This window comes from Lutra lutra, chromosome 11 (assembly GCF_902655055.1).
Source record: "Lutra lutra chromosome 11, mLutLut1.2, whole genome shotgun sequence".
Lineage (NCBI taxonomy): Eukaryota > Metazoa > Chordata > Mammalia > Carnivora > Mustelidae > Lutra > Lutra lutra.
This window is the reverse complement of record NC_062288.1, coordinates 108,430,405-108,448,660: the sequence shown is the minus strand read 5'-3', so window position 1 is coordinate 108,448,660 and position 18,256 is coordinate 108,430,405. Positions and strand designations below refer to the sequence as shown.

Here is an 18,256-nt window from a genome sequence, read left to right as displayed (position 1 = left end):
AGAAAACGGATTAGTGGCTGGTGGCACTAATGAGACACAGGAAACCAGGAGATCCTGGGCAGGGACAGAAGACAGACAGAGTGAAGACGATGGGGTCTGAGCGCTGGCCCTGCCTCGACATCAGTGTGACCAGAGACAAGCTCCTCCTCTCCCCGAGCAGGAGGGAAGGAGCCCAAGACAGGCATCAGACAACCCGTGTCTACACAGCACTGAGGATGCCCCGGGACACGAGGGCCCACCAGCAAGGTGGGGGCTGTGGCTGCAGCTGTGGTTGTGTGGGTGTGGCTGCTGCGCTGTGTGCGTTGGTGCCGTGACTGTGGTTCCAGCGGCACAGCGGGAAGCTCCTGGCAGCCTCAGGTGTGCAGGGTCCTTTCAGCTCCGGGAGGGGAGGCATTTTCTGTCTATTTCAAGCATCAGTGGGGTTAACTAAGCCACGGAACACACACGTTCCAATATGCCTTGTGCTAGCTTAAAACTAGAAGTTATTTCACTGAGGATTTGGAATCCAGAAATTTAACAAAAAAGAGCATTCTCATCATTGTTGGTCGTGAGCTGAGCCCTGCGGGTAGATTTTTGTTTTTGCTGTTCATCAAATGCTTCTTTTGCTCATAGGTCAGACCCTGTCCTCTGTGGTAATCTGAAGGAAGGATGTTCCTCAACACTGTCCTGACTTTTCCAGAGGATACCAGATGGGCAGGTGGGGGTCACTGACCAGTAGAAAATGTTGCTGTCCTGAATGTCCAGAAGCAATCGCCCAGCTTCACATAACGATGTATTCCGGAGTCTTCTCGTAGGTCCCACACGACCACCGAGCCGTGCACGGTCCCAGCAAACAGTAAAAAGGCTTTAAAAGGGCTAAAGCAGCAACATGTGACCTGGAATGACACACAGGAAGCTGGAGACTAAAAACATGAAGCCATGGTCAGGGGAGCGCCAATCCTCCCCACGTCCCACACTGTCCCCGGGAACCGCGGACCCAGAACTAAGCAGGCACAAGTCCGCACTGGCCCCAGGCGAAAAGCAGGGAGGACAAGCTCCCCTCAAGGACTGGCGGTCACAGACATGGCGCCTCACACACACCTGGGCACGCAGAGTGTGCACCACGACCCCTCCGTTCAACCCAAGTCACCGGGCCAAGAACGGCAACGCCACGCTTTGTCATTGTATTGACATCCTGTATCGCGAAACCTGTAAAAGTTACTCAACAACTTCGGTGAACATTGATGACTTTGAGATCAAAGAGCACATGAACAGGAAAATACAAGTACGTATTTTCCCAACACAAACGGAAGCAGACCTGAAAGGACAGTTCTCCCACTGTATCTGTTAACGAGGGGCTGGGAGGCACGCGAGAGAGGGCTCTGCCACCCTTCAGCCCACAAAGAAACTCCTGAAATATCCATGACTCAAATCCTACGAGCCAGAAAGGACACTTCTGGGGTCCAGAGCCATGCTGAGGGTGACCAACATCTTCATGAAGTCCGTAGCTACGCTGGTACCTACTAATATGCTGGTCATCACAAGCTGTGATGACCCCACATTTCTTCAGTCTGAGATGACCTTTGAACTAAGAATTTCTAGCATCAAAGCAGACACGTACCTGTGTCCCCTCATACCTGCACACAGCTGAGGACTGCCAGGAAGAGAAAGAAATGACCCCTGAGTCCCCGTGGGCCCGTGCTGCCCTCCACCGGACACCATGCCCCTCCCATGGCCAGGCCTTCCTGTCCGTAAACCTACGACTCTCCCGGGGCCGTACCTTCGACTCGCATATCAGCACCTTCTGGGGCCCCGAAGGCTGCCAGATATCCCACACGCACAGTACGTATCTGCCGTCCAGAGCGGGGGCGAACGGGGCTCCAGGAAGCCCGTGCACAGACACCACCGTCTGTCTCTGCCCCTGACAGGCACATAAGCACAACACTGTCCGATCTGGGGGTAAAAATGAGAGAAGAGTGTCGGCATGTTGGTGTTTGCCAGAATCCACGTTAAATGAACACACAAGAACATCCAGATAAGGGCGCCTGCGTGGCTCAGGCAGTGGAGTGTCTGCCTTCAGTTCGAGACGTGATCCCAGAGTCCTGGGATCGAGTCCCACATCCGGCTCCCGGCCCAGTGGGGAGTTCTCTCTCGAAGAAGAAGAAATAGATTTTTTTAAAGGAATATTCAAATAAAGTTCCCCAGAATGAACAAAGTCCTTCCATAGCTGCCTGGGCCTGAGGTCTGGGTTTTGGCAAGTGGCCACTGCTCTCCCTGAGAAAGGCCCAGGTGGCCTCGTGGTTTCCTGATGCTTGGCGTAGGCCCCTCGTCCACCAGCTCTTCCAGGGAACCAAGTTGCCTGGACACGATCTGGAGTCAGGCTGTACAGAGGACCCGTTCGTGCCTGGCTGAGCCCCTCAAAGCCTGTGGTTTTCACTCAGTGAGGCCTTGTCCCTCAGGACCCTAGAGCGCCGGCCCTGTCACTTCCTGTCCTCGGAACTCACCCCTCTGGCATATGGCACATTCACCCCTCCAGTCACCTGGAGGCCAGGGTTCCGGCCCCCTGACCCGAAGAGACAGCAGCCAGCGTCGGCCGCATCATTTGGTGGGCCGTGGTCTCAACAGCGAGGACGGCGCCGCACAGATCCGTGAGAGGCACGGGCTGGGGTGTACTGAGACCAAGTCCAAGGCTCACAGGTGAGACCCACTTCTCTGTCAGATAACCTACCATCTAATCTTTTTCCTTCCGTTACCTCAAAATTCATGTCACTGAAGGGGCACCGGGGTGGCTCTCTCGGCTGAGCAGCCGACTTGGTTTTGGCTCAGGTGGTGATCTCGGGGCCTTGAGCTGGTGCCCCACGCTGGGCTCTGCACCAGGCGTGGAGCCTGCTTCAGGTTCTCTCTCTTCCTCTGCCCTCCCCAGCCACCCCGCACGTTCTTTCTCTCTCTCTCTTTCTCAAAAAATACGTTCATGTTACAAAACACAAAACTAACAAGAGAAACCTGCACACCGTTCACTGGGGGAAGCCGTGCCCACCACACCCAGGGCCCCGTCCTACGAGAACATACGTGCATCCCGTGTCCCTCACAAAGGATCCTAGATGCGTGTGTCTAGCCCAAGCTCCCTCGGCTTTCGTGAACCACTGTCACTCGTCCTGACCCGGACGAAAGCACATCTTCAACTCCCATGCCTTGGGGTGCGGTGGGTGTAGGAGTGTGACGTGTGTTCTGAGCACTACAGAGACAATGGTCAACTATTTTTCTGACAGGGTAACGCTTACCTTTTTAAAAATGAAAAATTCTCACAGAACGTGAGCTTTTTTAAACTAATAACGCCGTTTTTGTACCCGGTTAATGCACAGGAACACATGAAAGTCTAAGTCTCTAGACAGCAGGGACGCCAGAAGAAACGCCTCGAGCGAGTGGCACCAACACCTGCTCCCCATGGGCCTGGGACGCCGGGCGAGCAGGCCACTGGGCACCCGGTGGGTCGTGGTAGCGGCAGAAGCTGGTCTTGCCGGCATCGCACTGTGCCTTTCCCGGCACAACCCCAATACTGCCCGACCGCGCTCTCCCTGCCGGCTCTCGGCTCCAGGTAAAGCCCTGAAGACATCCGCTCTCTCCCGAGAGGCCATCTGTGCCTTCCGTGTGCAGCACGAGACACGAGTTACTAAAGAGACTCACACGCTCCCGTGCCCTCCTTCGAGCACGGACCAGGACCAGGCTGCGGCCACGACCTCGGAAGCCGGGACGAGGCGGAGGTGACCAGCTCCGGAAACGGCAGCTTGAGCACGTGAACGCACTGGGCTTCGGGCAGTCTCAACGGTCACACGCGCACACGGCCGCTGGGCCTGCGGCGCTCAGGGACCGCTCGGAGACCGCCGAGATCTGGGGACGGGGGCCCATGGGAAGCACAGAGCAGCCGCGTACACCACAGTCAGGGACACCCTGTCACGCGGCTCCCAGGGCTGCCCTGTAAGGGGCCCAGGGAAACCACATAAGGGACTGGAAGAAACGGGATCTAACCCAAACCCACAGACCCTCAGCTTCCACTCCCTGAGATCACAGCGTGCCCGTCTGTCGCGTTGGACACGTGTTCACTTGACTCTAACACGGCTTCCTTTTTACAAGGAAACCGACCTTGCCCTTCAGAGGGCCACGGAGGCCGGGTCGGGAAGCCCCGCGACAGGGACACGGGAGGCAACAGTAAAGAGTGCTCTGTCCGCACCAACACACCCGCAGAGCAGCCCTTACTCTGAAGGAACGGCAGGCTGGCGTTCAGCTGTGAGGACCTGTCACTGACGGGCAGGGTGCCGTCCTGCGTCCCAGGGCTCCAGCCGGGCTCGGGTCCCACACGGTCCTCTTCAAGCAGAACCGCAATCACCTTGCAAAGACAGTGAGCGGTCCTTCGTGAGCAAACATACGCACTTTTGTAAGAACAAAACAGAACGCACAAGTCATTACCTGTGCATCTATCGCATTTCCAAAAACAACTGCTTAAATTCCAGACATCATAGAAATGAACAGAACAAAATTACGTTGTTCTTTCTGCACAATAACAGAAACTAAAAGGTAAAGTGACATTAACATAAACTCCACAGGAGAGTCCTTATTTAAATGCTTTTGCTAAAAATAACAGGAGAAGGAAAACAGTGGACCACCCCGGTCTTCTCAACTAAAGAGGGGGCACAAACGTGGCATGGACACACTACCACGGTCTTTCTCATGGGGCCACGGCGAGGCGAGAATGAGCCGTACGTCACTGGCATGGTTCTAACGGGGTCATGTTTAGGGTCAGGGGTACACATGGCAGAACCAGGAGAAACGGGAGGCTGGGCTGCAGAAGATAAAGGAGAGCTGGCAGGTCAAGGTCAGCCCAGACCCAACCTGGCCCGCTCTGGCCTCGTTCACTCCTACTCCACCCCAACCTCCTCCTCCTCACCCTGTACCCAAGGGCTCTCTCTTCGTAGATCCCCATTAATGGACCCTAAAAGAGAGGCCGATTAAATTTAAAATTACGTGAAAGTGTCATCTATCTCAGGATGCACGACCCTCTCCCTAACTCAGCATGGGGAGGAAGGGACCACCCTGTGTCCAGAACACGACGGAGAAACAGACTGGCTCCAAGCCCCCCGTCAGGGTCCGTGCTCAACCCGCGTGCCACTCCCACAAAGACACAGGAGGCAACGGAGGGCATGTGAGCGACTTGGCTCTTGATCGATTTAAAGAGTATCGCTACCGTTGAGCCTTCAGAGAGACTCACGCGGAAACACAGAGGGGCTGAGTGTCTGTTCAGAAATAGCTGGGGGTGGGAGTGGGGGAACAAGGGGCATGGATGAGACCATCGGCCGAGAGCTGACAACCAGCAGTGTACATGGGGTTCAACAGGCCGTTCCCATCATCTTTGGAGGTATTTTGTAAATTTCACAATCAGTTAAAAGTCATGAATTTACTAATTTTGAATACCTAAGTGAACGGCTACTTTCACAACTTAGCAAGTCTGGCTTTCCGTCTCTATTTATGTTAAAGGTAAGCAATCGGTATGACAGTACGCAATCCCCATACACACCCGCCTTGTGGTGACACATGTCCCACGGGGCCGGACGAGCGCGTACCTGGCAGGCCGCCCGGAGGAAGCTGGACAGCCGGGGTGTGTCGACCTTCAGTGCGGTGGCCACGTCACAGAGCTCTCCGCTCCCACTCCCTAAGGAGAGCAGGCTGCACTGAACCAGTGAAGTTGACCCTAAACTTCACGTTTTACACACCTTAGGGTTCAAAGAGTTGTTACAAACTTTTCCCTGGAAGGAAAAGTCAGAGAATTTTACATTGTTCTCTAGATCCACCACGATTTTTTCAAAAACAGCTGCACCTTGTTTTACAGAAAGTCTGTACACAGAACCCTACTTACATGCTTTAGGGAAATAGTTAAAGGTATCAATTTATTCACTTTGTGTCAGGGTTGGGTATCTTCTTTTCCTAGTGGGGGCTTCCCTGAGGAAAGGGAGCAATAGGGCCCCCACCACCCAGGCTAAGTCTCGTGACTAACAATCCACTAGGAACTAGGCGACCGGCACCGAGCACGGCCCCAGGCACTCCCTGGGCCTTCCGTTCCCATCGACGCAGGGTGTCTGGAAACAACCGCCTCGAGGAAGTTCTCTGTTAGTGAGAACAGGCCCATCGGAAAGTACCTGTGTGAATGTGGACTCCCTCTGCTTAAGAACCAACCCTGGTCAAGGCCCACTGGGCCCCTAACTCAGTGCTCATGTCGCTGAGTCCCAAAAGCTAGTCTGCTCTTGGGAAGAACAGAGTGTCTCCCTAGTCACACACTAACAACCACACCTGGAAAACAGCACAAGAAAGGACAGGAAAGGTCACAAACCCCACACCGGAAACGACATCGCGACACCGTAGGCGGCACTCAAGAGCAAAGGCCTCTCACCGCCTGACACTGTGGCGCCCTCGGCAGGGTGCTGGGTCCACACCCCTCGGGTCTCTATCTCCTCAGTCTGGACGTCTCTGTCCACAGCATCCTCGTTGTACTGGACGTAGACCTTGAAAACAAGAGAGACGCTGGAACTAGCGCTCGGTGTCACCTTCAGAGCACCTTCCCACCCCCATAAAAGGAAAAAACAGAAGTTTTAAAGTTAATAATGACTCTTCCTGTTTTTATCAAAGGTGTTGGTGGAGATCACAATCCTGCAGAGGCCACTGGGTCTTCCATGTTGATACATACAGGCCTAATTTTTGAAGGTGTTTTCAAATAATCACATTCAACTGTTAAGTCAAAATTGGACAGAAGCGGAAGGAGCTCCCCGAGCCGGAGTCCCCAGTCCCAGAACGGGAACGACAGAGTCAGCAGCTCAGGGGAGGACAGGGATGGAAGCAGCTACACATCAAAAGCCTGAGGCTCAGCACGCCGACCTCGAGGCTTCCAAGACCTTGGGGCTGAGGACCCAGAGCGCCCGCCTCCACCTCTGCCGCAGGGCAAGCCCCGGGCTCCACAGGGCGCACCTGCATCAAGGGTACGACCCGACCCGACCTGAGGAGCAAGGCCCCCAGGAGGTTGCAGCACAACCTCGCGGGGGCAAAAACTCCCCACCCAACCTGCGGGAGGAGGTTCCCATAGGACGGAAGCACCTCCGTGAGACATAGCTCCTGCCAGCCCAGAGACCCAAGAGCATCCAACCCCAAAACCACCTGCCCCCCCACACTTTCAGAGAGCACGTCCGCTTTACACACAGCTCGCTGCTCTCCTTCTGGCCGTCTGTTCAAACACAGCCCCAAGGAAGCGTTCTCTGGGGAGCCCAAAACCTCCGTTCACACAACACAGACACTCCCTCATTCCTGACAAAACAATTTAGCTTTGGCTTGACAATACTGCTGCCCCGCTCACCAACTTCCTGTCTTCTCAGAACACTTTCTGGCTTTGCAAAACCAAACACAACTTGTTTTATTTTGCAAAGGCACATGCTTCAGTAAAGATAAATGTGTCACCAACAGCTTTGAGGTGAGCAGGTCATCTGCTCAAGGACAAAGGGAGTCACCCTCGAAGCCGAGACTAAGGTGGCAGCTCGCCGAGGATCGCCCTGTGACCTTCTCCCTGTGGAAAGAGCCGTACAGATGGAGCGAACCCAAGTGCTTGCCGACCGCTGACAGCATCAGGGACAGAAAAAGAATATAAGAGACGATGCCCGACTTTACACCCTTGCTGGGAAGCTGGACAGTCACAGAACTAACGCCCAGAGTACAGAGCGTGTGGTGCGGATATGGCAAGTCTGGAAGAAGAAAAATAATTCAGCGTAAGCCACAAGGGAGGGCTTCACCTGAAGAACGGACGTGCACACTGGGGACTCGACAGGTGGAGGAGAGAAGGAAAGCAAGGTAACAGAGAGAGGCAGGCAGGGATGGCAGGTGGGGCACTCTGAGACCTGGGGGAGAAGGCAGGGCACGGGCAAGGGATCCAAACACAACACTCTGCTTGACTTTTAACAAAACATCTGCAAGTCTGGGAGCGTACCCCATTCCACACGGGCCATCCGTCCCCGCCCGGGAGCCCATGGAGCCCGGGGGAGCGTTTGCCCAATCTCCCCAGGTTCATGAGCACCACACGATGGAGGCGCTCCCTCTCCTCAGGACTGTACCCTTCCCTCACCATTCCCAAGCCCTCATGTTCCGGAACGGGATTCGGCACAGTACAAGAGTCCTTTATGGTACTGCACTTGCATCCTGCCACTTAGTTAACACATCTTTGCTCACCTGCTTGGTATTTTTTTTCCCGAAGTTTCTGATATACATGTCATATTCATTCACTGGAGGCAGATCCAAGAGAGAGAAAGTGAACGAAAAATCCAAGTCAAGGAGCCGAAGCAACCTTGTACTGCGCATCCTTGAAAACAAATGGAAGCAAGAGAAAGTCAAATTAATGATACACAAAGGGAATTACGGGGGGAGTATAAGGAAGCTTATGATCAGATCAGGTAATTGCCAAGGACCGAATTTTCCTGTGTGTGTGAGTCTGAGGTACTCAACGGTTGTTAATAACAAGTCATGCACCAGCAATGCAAACAGAGAATGAACCAAATTTTTGGTTCTAATTCCGTGCGCCAGACGTGAACACAAAATAAAGCTGGAATATGTGCTTGCCTAGAACTTCCATGGAAAGCAACGACTTCACTTCATGAACTGATGCCCTGATCAGAAGGGTTACGTCCTGTGAGGTCACCCGGGCTGTGGTCAGGTACACGCCGTCCTTTAGGCCACCCTTCCGAGATGCCCAGATAGGAGGTGGCCAAGCAGCACGTGACACAGCCCATTGTCCCTCCTGCCCGATGAGGCCGCCAGGGTGCTTCTTGTTTGTGGTTTCCCCTGGCCTCACACACTGCCCTTCTCCACTCCCCTGAGCTGGTCTCTCTTTCCTTCCGGGCCCCCTCCTGTGGCCTGCCCAGGACCAAGCCCTGAATTCACAGTTCATCACCCGCACTGGATACAAGCTCTGCCTGGCCAGAGCGTTTGCTTTCTCCCATTTACTACAATTTCCACACGCTGGTGCTCAGACTGCGTGTGGGGAATGGTCTCCACCACCGGGCAGCTTGCAAATGAGATCTGCTCCCTCCCTCCTTACATGCCCATTCTCGGACTTCCCCACTAACGGCCACCTTTCCATAACCTTACGCTTTGGCCACTGTCACACCTTCCCGAATTAGTACCTCCATAGTCCTCCATATTCAACATCATTTCTGACCCGAAGTAATTCAAGTAATACACGTACACTTATGTACCATAATACGGTAACATCCCAGGACCTGAAACCGTGGAATGACCTGTGCCCACCAAGGGCCCCCCACTGCCTGTCACAACCAGTACACAGAACTTGCAACTATCATCTTCTTGCTTTGTAGAACATAATTCCAGCTTACATTTACCTATGCCCACACAGTACACTGCGTGGTTCTGATTATCTCCGAGTTTCTAAAAATTACACTAAACCACATGTAGTTTCCAAGACTTGAATGAGTTTAAAGCAAAAACAAAACCTAGCCATAGTGGCAAAAACTGATTTTACTATTTTGCAGGCCCAAAATATAAGGATAACAAAAATGATATGAAAACTTATTCTTATTAATCATGATTTATTAGTTTATTAAGCAGAGTTTCCTAAGCACCCACTAAAGTCACGTACCGAGCTAGATGGAATGATGGCTTTTAAACATGGTTTCCTAAAAAAACATTTAATTTTTATGTTTACTCCTAAATCATACTTGAGTTTAATATGATAAACCCTTTACTTGAGACTATACACCTTGACTTTCATAAATTTCTAATTTTATAAATTTTTAAATTGTAAGCTTGGACTGCGACATCTGGGAGCCCTGGGTTCAAAGCGCAGCTCCACCATTCAGACGTTGACCCTTAGCCTCACTCTCCTCATCTGTAAAATGGAGCTGCGGGGACCGAGTGACGTGGTTGGTACACAGGAGCACAGTGCTTGGGACAAAGAGGGGAGCTCGCGCCACGTGTTACCAAGCGTTAGTACTCCGGACCCTGACAAACTCCTCAGCCTCCCCGTCTGAGACGGGGACCCGGGAACACTGAGGCCGCTGGCGTGCGGGCACTGGGTGGTGCCAGCTGCACCCTGAGGGGAAGTCCGGCGCCCACACACAGGAGGGCCTGGCTCAGGCAGGTCAGGGAGCGCGTGGCTGTGATCCCCTCAGCCAAGACAGGCCCTAACTCCCAGGGTGACTCCAGGATCTAGACGCTGGACACTGAGCGGAGGGAGAGCAGGCCGCACACGGACACTATTAACACAACAGCAGAACACGGAGAAGCGCAGCACAAATTTAAAAATGTACCTAACATCCGCAGTGAAAATGAAAAGAAAAGCTCCATTTTTTTAAAGCACGTTGAAGTATATTAAAATCCCTTCACAAAGTCCCAACACACCTACTTTTGCTTAAGGGCCCGAGTCCGACTCTTCTCACGGTGTGAGGCTGAGGCAAAATCAACGAAAATTCCACAGACGGGGGTTCTGGCAGGGGAACTGTTCGCACCTGCACAAAGAACGAACGCCGTGCGTGAGACTGAAGCATCTCTCGTGCAGGACCGCTCCCTGGCTCCCGAGACGCTGGTTTCGCTAAAGCTCAGAGAACCTTCGACGTGTCAGCACTAGCCAGCTCGGCTCTGCCTCCTCTGCAGCCGGCACAGAACACGAGGGGACTAGGGGCGCTTGGCCGGCTTGCTCAGAACAGGAGACTCTGGAGCCCCCGCTCATGAGTTTGAGCCCACATGGACTGTAAAAATTACTTCAATACATAAAACTTTTAAAAAATGAGGATAATAATCATTCTGCCTATGTTCCTTTGGATTGTTGTATCGTATTAATTATTAATCATAATTAGTTTATTAATTGCTAATTGTTTTACTAGATAATTTAAAGTAGTATATCACCCAGCAATATTTTTAACATTGTCGTATTTGATCTTTGGTGCTATGTTCAATGCTAGTTTTTTATCAGAATGTCATAGCTTTCCCTTTAAGCAACTTGAAAATATTTACTTCTCCTCTTTATCGTAGCACAGTGCCATTTCTAACTTCGTGGAGGAAACCCCCTGGAAAGAAGGGCTCCCTCGGGGGTGCTCGTGAGACATGTCTGGTCACCCACGTTCCTGACCTTATCTCCTCAAACCGGGCCTCAGCCCTGCGGCCACCACCCACATAGGCTCTCATTGGCTCTGAGCCTCTCTCCGACCTGGTCACTTTCCTGTGTGAAACTCAAAGGAGGTGGCATCCGAAAACAGAGGACGTGCTACAGACGGGCCGACTAACACCACGGGAAAGGTGAACAGGGCCACACCCAGGACTGGTGGCTCCTGCGTGAGCGCCCGCAGAACAACCTGTGCTCACAGCCGCTCACAGGCTGCAGGCCACCCCAGGGAGGCCACGCGCAGCTCTCCCCCTCAGACAGTCCCTGACGCACAGGACCAGTATCTTCTGAGTGCCCCACATGGCACCCTTGCGGGAGCACAGGACACTCACACGTCTGCCACCTAATTAGAATGATTCTGCCCCCAAGGACCGTGCGCGCATGGGTACCCGCTGTCCTGAGAGACGGACGTGTGTACCTGTCTTCAAGTCCCTCTCACCCTCCAGCGGACCCTGCTTCTGAGCCAGTCTGCAGGACAATTCGCTGACCCTTTCATTTTCTGCATTAATGGCTTTCTGAACTTCTTGTATCTCCTTTTTTCTGGCCAGAGGAAGCTCTTCGATCTTCTCTCTTGCTCCCAGCTCGTCAGAGCTGTCATCATCTCCATCACAAACCTCAAAGTCATCTTCATAGTCCTACGAACAATAATCCCAGCTTTGGAACTTGGAAGACAACCTGACTTTAAAGAACACACATGGAAAAACGCACCATCTAGAATTAAAATAGACAAAATGCTCATTACAGCTAAGGAAAATTTTTACAGTTAACAGACGTCAGTGCCACTGAGTTATAAATCTGCATAAAGTGCTGCATTTTTCTCTGAAAATGAGCCACACTGTACAGATTCACACACACTGACACCTGTCAGTAACGCTGACGCGATAACGCTCCTGTGCTGAGAACGCGACTGTGTGTGTGTGTGTGTGTGTGTGTGGGTGTGTGTCCTCCACACACACAGATGTTTGTTCCAATACGCACACTCACGTCTGGGTGCAGTGCACTTGATATGTGCAATTGTAAAATCATTTAATTACATCGGATTGGTAAGCATTGATAGAAGTATGGCACTTTTATTGGTAACAAGCCTAAATCACACAGATATAGAGTATTAAGGGTAACGAAAAGAGAGAAATAAGGCTATTAAGTTAATAAAGCAGATTTTAGGGCACCTAGGCGGCTCAGTTGGTTAAGCTTTGGCTCAGGTCATGATCCCGGAGTACCGGGATCAAGTCCCTCATCGGGCTCCCAGCTCCACGGGGAGTCTGCTTCTCCCTCTGACCTTCTCCCCTCTCATGCTCTCCCCCACTGTCTCTCTCTCAAATAAATAAAAATCTTAAAAAAAAAAAGCAAGCAGATTTTAGAACACATTATTTTTAAGCTGCAAAAAATTTTAACTTTATACAAACTTCAAAATCATCCTCAAAACAAGCTGTATATTCATCTCCTCCAGCACTTTCTGAATCAAAGTCTTCCTTTTCCACTTCCTAGAGGTAAAAACAAACACACAAAAAATTCAATCACAAATTTGAATGTTGCAAATACATTGGGAAAATGTTTTCTAAGATATGATGTTGCTAATTTTAAAATGTATTTACAAAACTAACATCACCCAACAACAAATTCTCTAAGAAACCCCTTGCTAATAGTAAATGTGACCATAAAGAGAAAAACGTTAAAGAACTTATCCTTTATGAGAAACCGCTAAACTCTGATGAGACCAGTAGCACGAGGTACTTAGTGTGGCCCCCTCCTTGCGGAGCAGCAGACAAGCTGCCCAAATCCTCAACCCTCCGAATCAGAGCACACCTGGCCCGGGGCTCCCTCACTCCGGGCTCCGAATTGGAGAGCACCTTGCCGGTCGCTTCCTCACTCCAGGCCAGAGAATAAACAGGGGAATCACTAAGTCCCACAGTGGGAGGGGTACTCTGTCGGGCTCTGGATGTGTAGGGAGACTGCACACATCACCCTAAAGCCATCTTGGTCCAGGTACCCAGAAAACCAAGTAGAAACACATTCTAAGTTTCCAGGATAAGACGGCAGCAGAAATGAAACAGATGTTTGGAAAACTCGTATCTTCCCTCCCAAAGCTGTTTCTCTTCTTATCCACATCTGCTCTTCCACGTCACAGGAGTCCCTCAGGCCCCGACCCTCCCCCGCCATCATCCTCAGCCCAGCACCCCCATCCCTGCCAGGTCCCCCTCCTTCTCAGGAAAGACACGTGATGGCACCACACCCGCTTTCACACCGGGTACTCCTCAGCCCAGCTGGATGGGCCCACACGCCAGACGTTCACCAGAAGGGCTCTGGTTCCTGTCCTGGAGGAGGAAACAAGCACAGCAGTAAAGGGGCACTTCTGGACACGGGCAGCACGGGCTCGGGGTGCAAAGGGTGAGGGTGACAGAGCCTGGCTTCAGAGGTAAGAAAGAAATGACCCCCAATTTTCAGTGGTGAAAACTGGATGGATGTCAGCACCTCACCCAAAACAGACACAGAGGAGGGAGAGGGAGCCTACGGGGAGGATGGGAAGTGTAGCCAGACCGTGGTGAGTGTGGACAGAAGACAGGGACGTGCAGGGGCAGAGCTCGGGCAGCACCCAGGGACACGGTCTGCCAGCGGGGAGCGCATCCATCACCGCTAGAGCCCAGGCCAGTGCTGTGCGGTCAAGTAGGGCCCAAACCGACGCTCGATGCCACAGACATCCAGCTGCTCCGTGTCTGACTTCAAAGACACACATTCTCGTTGCCCACACGACTGAGAGGGTTATTAAGGGCACTTCATCGCCTGGGGTTGTGGAGAGTTATCTTATGCAGAGACTTCATAGGAAAAACTGTCCCCGAAAAGTGGTCCTTTTGGCACACCATCACACAGGGTCACTGGACATTAGCGTGAACGACGCACACCCCTGTATTGCAGCAGTGGACATGGCTCCTGCTAATCGATAATCGATGAGAGAAACACACACATGCTGTGCAGGAGCTTCAAGCAAAACTTGTAGCCTTGCACTGCTGAACGCTATTCCCAGGCACCGGAGCCCTGACACACACCCACAGGGACTCCGTGACACACACTCACAGGGACTCTGCACCACTTCCAAGGCAATCCCGCCACTCGGCAAACACAGCACCCCAGGGCGTGCCAGGTGCTCTGCCAGGGGACCGCAGGGCCAACACGCCACCTCTCTGCAGAGCTCGAACATAGCTGACAACCAGGTTCCACCAGCAGCTGCTCAAGCACCCTGCCCTGGGGGCACTGAGAAGAGCACCCTGGCGCCATACGGACCAGTCTTGGAAAGAACTACTCAGTTATCCCTGACCTCCCCTAACCTCCCCTTATAAAAAGATGGCGCCAGGACACCTGGGTGCTGTAGTCCGTTAACGGCTGCCTTCGGCTCAGGGCATGATCCCAGGCTTCTGGGATGGAGTCCCACACTGGCCTCCTTGCTCAGCGGGGAGCCTGCTTCTCCCTCTGCCTGCCATTCCCCCTGCTTGTCCTCTCTCTCTCTCCCTCCCTCTCTGATAAATAAATACATGAAATCTTTATAAAAAAATAAAAAAGGGGCGCCTGGGTGGCTCAGTGGGTTAAGCCGCTGCCTTCGGCTCAGGTCATGATCCCAGGTCCTGGGTTCGAGCCCCACATCGGGCTCTCTGCTCAGCAGGGAGCCTGCTTCCTCCTCTCTCTCTGCCTGCTTCTCTGCCTGCTTGTGATTTCTCTCTGTCAAATAAATAAATAAAATCTTTAAAAAAAAATAAAAATAAAAATAAAAAAATAAATAAATTAATTAATTAATTAAGAAGATAGTGCCATTTCCTTGATCTCCCTGGTTTGGCATTTATTTCTGAAAATTATTTGTTACCCTGACTCTGTCTCACTGATAATGAATCACATCTTCTGAGAGGTCTCTAGTTGGTTTCTCCAATTCTCCTCAACCCTCTTGCATTTAAATACAGAGCAATGATGACAAGGCTGGCTCTTTACTTAGCTAGAACCTCTGCCCGGCCTGCTCTTTTCAAAACCTCCCCCACCCCGCCGAGGAAGGCTGCGGCGTCCGCGCACATGCAGTAAGCCATACTTCTCCCAGCCCTGGCACCGGGGCGCCTTCGACACAACCCGGACTCTCCAACAAGAGCAACAGAAATGCCAGCAGAAGTCTGCTCCTCCAGCTATATGTAGAAGAATGAAACTCGACCATTCTCTTACACCGTACACAAAGATAAACTCGAAATGGATAAAAGACCTCAACGTGAGACAGGAATCCATCAGAATCCTAGAGGAGAACAGAGGCAGTAACCTCTTCAATATCAGCCACAGCAACTTCTTTCAAGATATGTCTCCAAAGGCAAAGGAAACAAAAGCGAAGATGAACTTTTGGGACTTCATCAAAATCAAAAGCTTCTGCTCAGCAAAGGAAACAGTCAACAAAACAAAGAGGCAACCCACGGAATGGGAGAAGATATTTGCAAATGACAGTACAGACAAAAGGCTGATATCCAGGATCTATAAAGAACTTCTCAAACTCAACACACACAAAACAGATAATCATGTCAAAAAATGGGCAGAAGACATGAACAGACACTTCTCCAATGAAGACATACAAATGGCTATCAGACACATGAAAAAATGTTCATCATCACTAGCCATCAGGGAGGTTCAAATTAAAACCACATTGAGATACCACCTTCCACCAGTTAGAATGGCCAAAATTAGCAAGACAGGAAACAACATGTGTTGGAGAGGATGTGGAGAAAGGGGAACCCTCTTACACTGTTGGTGGGAATGCGAGTTGGTGCAGCCACTTTGGAGAACAGTGTGGAGATTCCTCAAGAAATTAAAAATGGAGCTTCCCTATGACCCTGCCATTGCACTACCGGGTATTTACCCCAAAGATACAGATGGAGTGAAAAGAAGGGCCATCTCTACCGCAATGTTCATAGCAGCAATGGCCACGGTCGCCAAACTGTGGAAGGAATCAAGATGCCCTTCAACGGACGAATGGATAAGGAAGATGTGGTCCATATACACTATGGAGTATGATGCCTCCATCAGAAAGGATGAATACCCAACTTTTGCATCAACATGGATGGGACTAGAGGAGATGATGCTGAGTAAACTAAGTCAAGCAGAGAGAGTCAATTATCATATGGTTTCACTTATTTGTGGAGCATAACAAATAGCATGGAGGACAAGGGGAGTTAGAGAGGAGAAGGGAGTTGGGGGAAATTGGAAGGGGAGGTGAACCATGAGAGACCATGGACTCTGAAAAACAATCTGAGGGTTCTGAAGGGGCCGGGGGGTGGGAGGTTGGGGAACCAGATGGTGGGTGTTATGGAAGGCAGGTATGGCATGGAGCACTGGGTGTGGTGCATAAACAATGAATTCTGTTACGCAGAAAAGAAAAAAAAAAAAAAAAAAAAAACAGAAAAAAAAAAGAGAAATCTGTTCCTCCCCTTCACACCCACGTTCTGCTGTCTAAAAGGAGTAATAATTACCCTAATAAAAAGGGACTATGATGGGCGCCTGGGTGGCTCAGTGGGTTAAGCCGCTGCCTTCGGCTCAGGTCATGATCTCAGGGTCCTGGGATCGAGTCCCGCATCGGGCTCTCTGCTCAGCAGGGAGCCTGCTTCCCTCTCTCTCTCTGCCTGCCTCTCTTTCTACTTGTGATCTCTCTCTGTCAAATAAATAAATAAAATCTTTAAAAAAAAAAAAAGGGACTATGAAAGCAAAGACGCACCATTTGCAACGACATGAGTGGAACTAGAGGGTATTATGCTGAGTGAAATACGTCCATCAGAGAAAGACGGTTACATACGATCTGACGGATATGAGGAATTTGAAGACATGATCATAGAGGAAGGGAGGGAAAAATGAAACAAGAGGAAACCAGAGAGGGAGACAAACCATAAGAGACTCTTAATCTCAGGAAACAAACTGAGAGTTGCTGGAGGGGAGTGGGGTGGGAGGGATGGGGGTACTGGGTGATGGACACTGGGGAGGGTATATGCTATGGTGAGTGCTGTGAATTGTGTAAGACTGATGAACCACAGTACCCCTGAAACAAATAATACGTTACATGTTAATTTAAAAAAACAGCAAACAATCACGAGTAAAAGCACATCTTTGGATGGGAGGACCAAATACGGAAGGACGGGCTCTCCTTACCGCCGTTTCTTCTCTCCCACACTTCGGGGCCAGCTTCCACACCAAGGCACCCTCTTCGCGGCTGTGCTGGAAGACAGTGCCGAGGTCAGCCAGCACAGAGAGAGTCTCCAGGACAGCCCCAGAGCCCACCCGGGCCCCCATGGAGGCTGCCCTCAGTAGTTGAGGACTGGGGTTCTGGCCCCAAGGTAAAAATACAAGATCACCCAGGGCAAGTAAGCTCTGTGCCTCGGGTTTCTCCCCTGAGAAGTGGGGATAAGAACAGGACAGTGGCTCCCTGCTCACCCACAAGGATGCGTGCCAAGACCCCCAGCGATGCCTACAATGTGGACGGTACTGAATCCTATGCATACCGTGTTTTCTCCTGTACATACCTACGACAGAGTTTAGTTTAAGAGATGAACAGCGAAAACTAAGAATAAAGTAGAACAATTATAACAATACACCATGATAAAAGTTCTGTGACTCTGTCTCCCTCTCAGTATATCTTACTGTCCTGCACCTGCCCTTCTCGTGGGGACGTGAGATGACGAAATGCCCTGTGAAGAGATGAAGGGAGGGCAGTGGCGCGGATGGATGACGCAGCGCAGGGAGCCTGACACGTCAGGGGAGGGCCATCTGCCCCAGACCACTGTTGACCGCGCATATCTGAAACCACAGATAAAGGGGCAGCAGCAGACCTACCTCCTAGTGACCGGGACAGATAAAGTGACCCTGTGCCGGCAAGGGAAACACCAATTTCCACCCCTGTGGTGGTCACCAGCACGAGGAAGGCCCAAGTCCTAGACATCACTACCCACAACTATTCGGTGCATAAGACTGCGGACAGAATGATGTGTTACCATGAAGAGAGTGTGGAGCTTTCCATGTATCCAGAGAATTATTCTGGCACATTGTAGGCTTTTCATGAGGCTCAAGAATTAA

The 18,256-nt window shown here is 51.4% G+C and overlaps 1 protein-coding gene across 1 annotated transcript in view; it reads right to left on the bottom strand.

Annotated features, from left to right (window-relative positions):
* DYNC2I1 (dynein 2 intermediate chain 1) overlaps window positions 1-18,256 on the bottom strand; it is a 61,921-nt gene that overhangs the window by 20,177 nt on the left and 23,488 nt on the right. The window contains exons 7-16 of the mRNA XM_047694232.1: window positions 17,336-17,401; window positions 12,586-12,663; window positions 11,598-11,814; window positions 10,424-10,526; window positions 8,236-8,365; window positions 6,419-6,530; window positions 5,595-5,683; window positions 4,120-4,363; window positions 1,760-1,932; window positions 713-875 (exon numbers count right to left, since the gene is read on the bottom strand). Coding sequence (XP_047550188.1) covers window positions 713-875; window positions 1,760-1,932; window positions 4,120-4,363; window positions 5,595-5,683; window positions 6,419-6,530; window positions 8,236-8,365; window positions 10,424-10,526; window positions 11,598-11,814; window positions 12,586-12,663; window positions 17,336-17,401 — 1,375 coding nt within the window. The remainder of the gene's footprint in view (window positions 1-712; window positions 876-1,759; window positions 1,933-4,119; window positions 4,364-5,594; window positions 5,684-6,418; window positions 6,531-8,235; window positions 8,366-10,423; window positions 10,527-11,597; window positions 11,815-12,585; window positions 12,664-17,335; window positions 17,402-18,256) is intronic.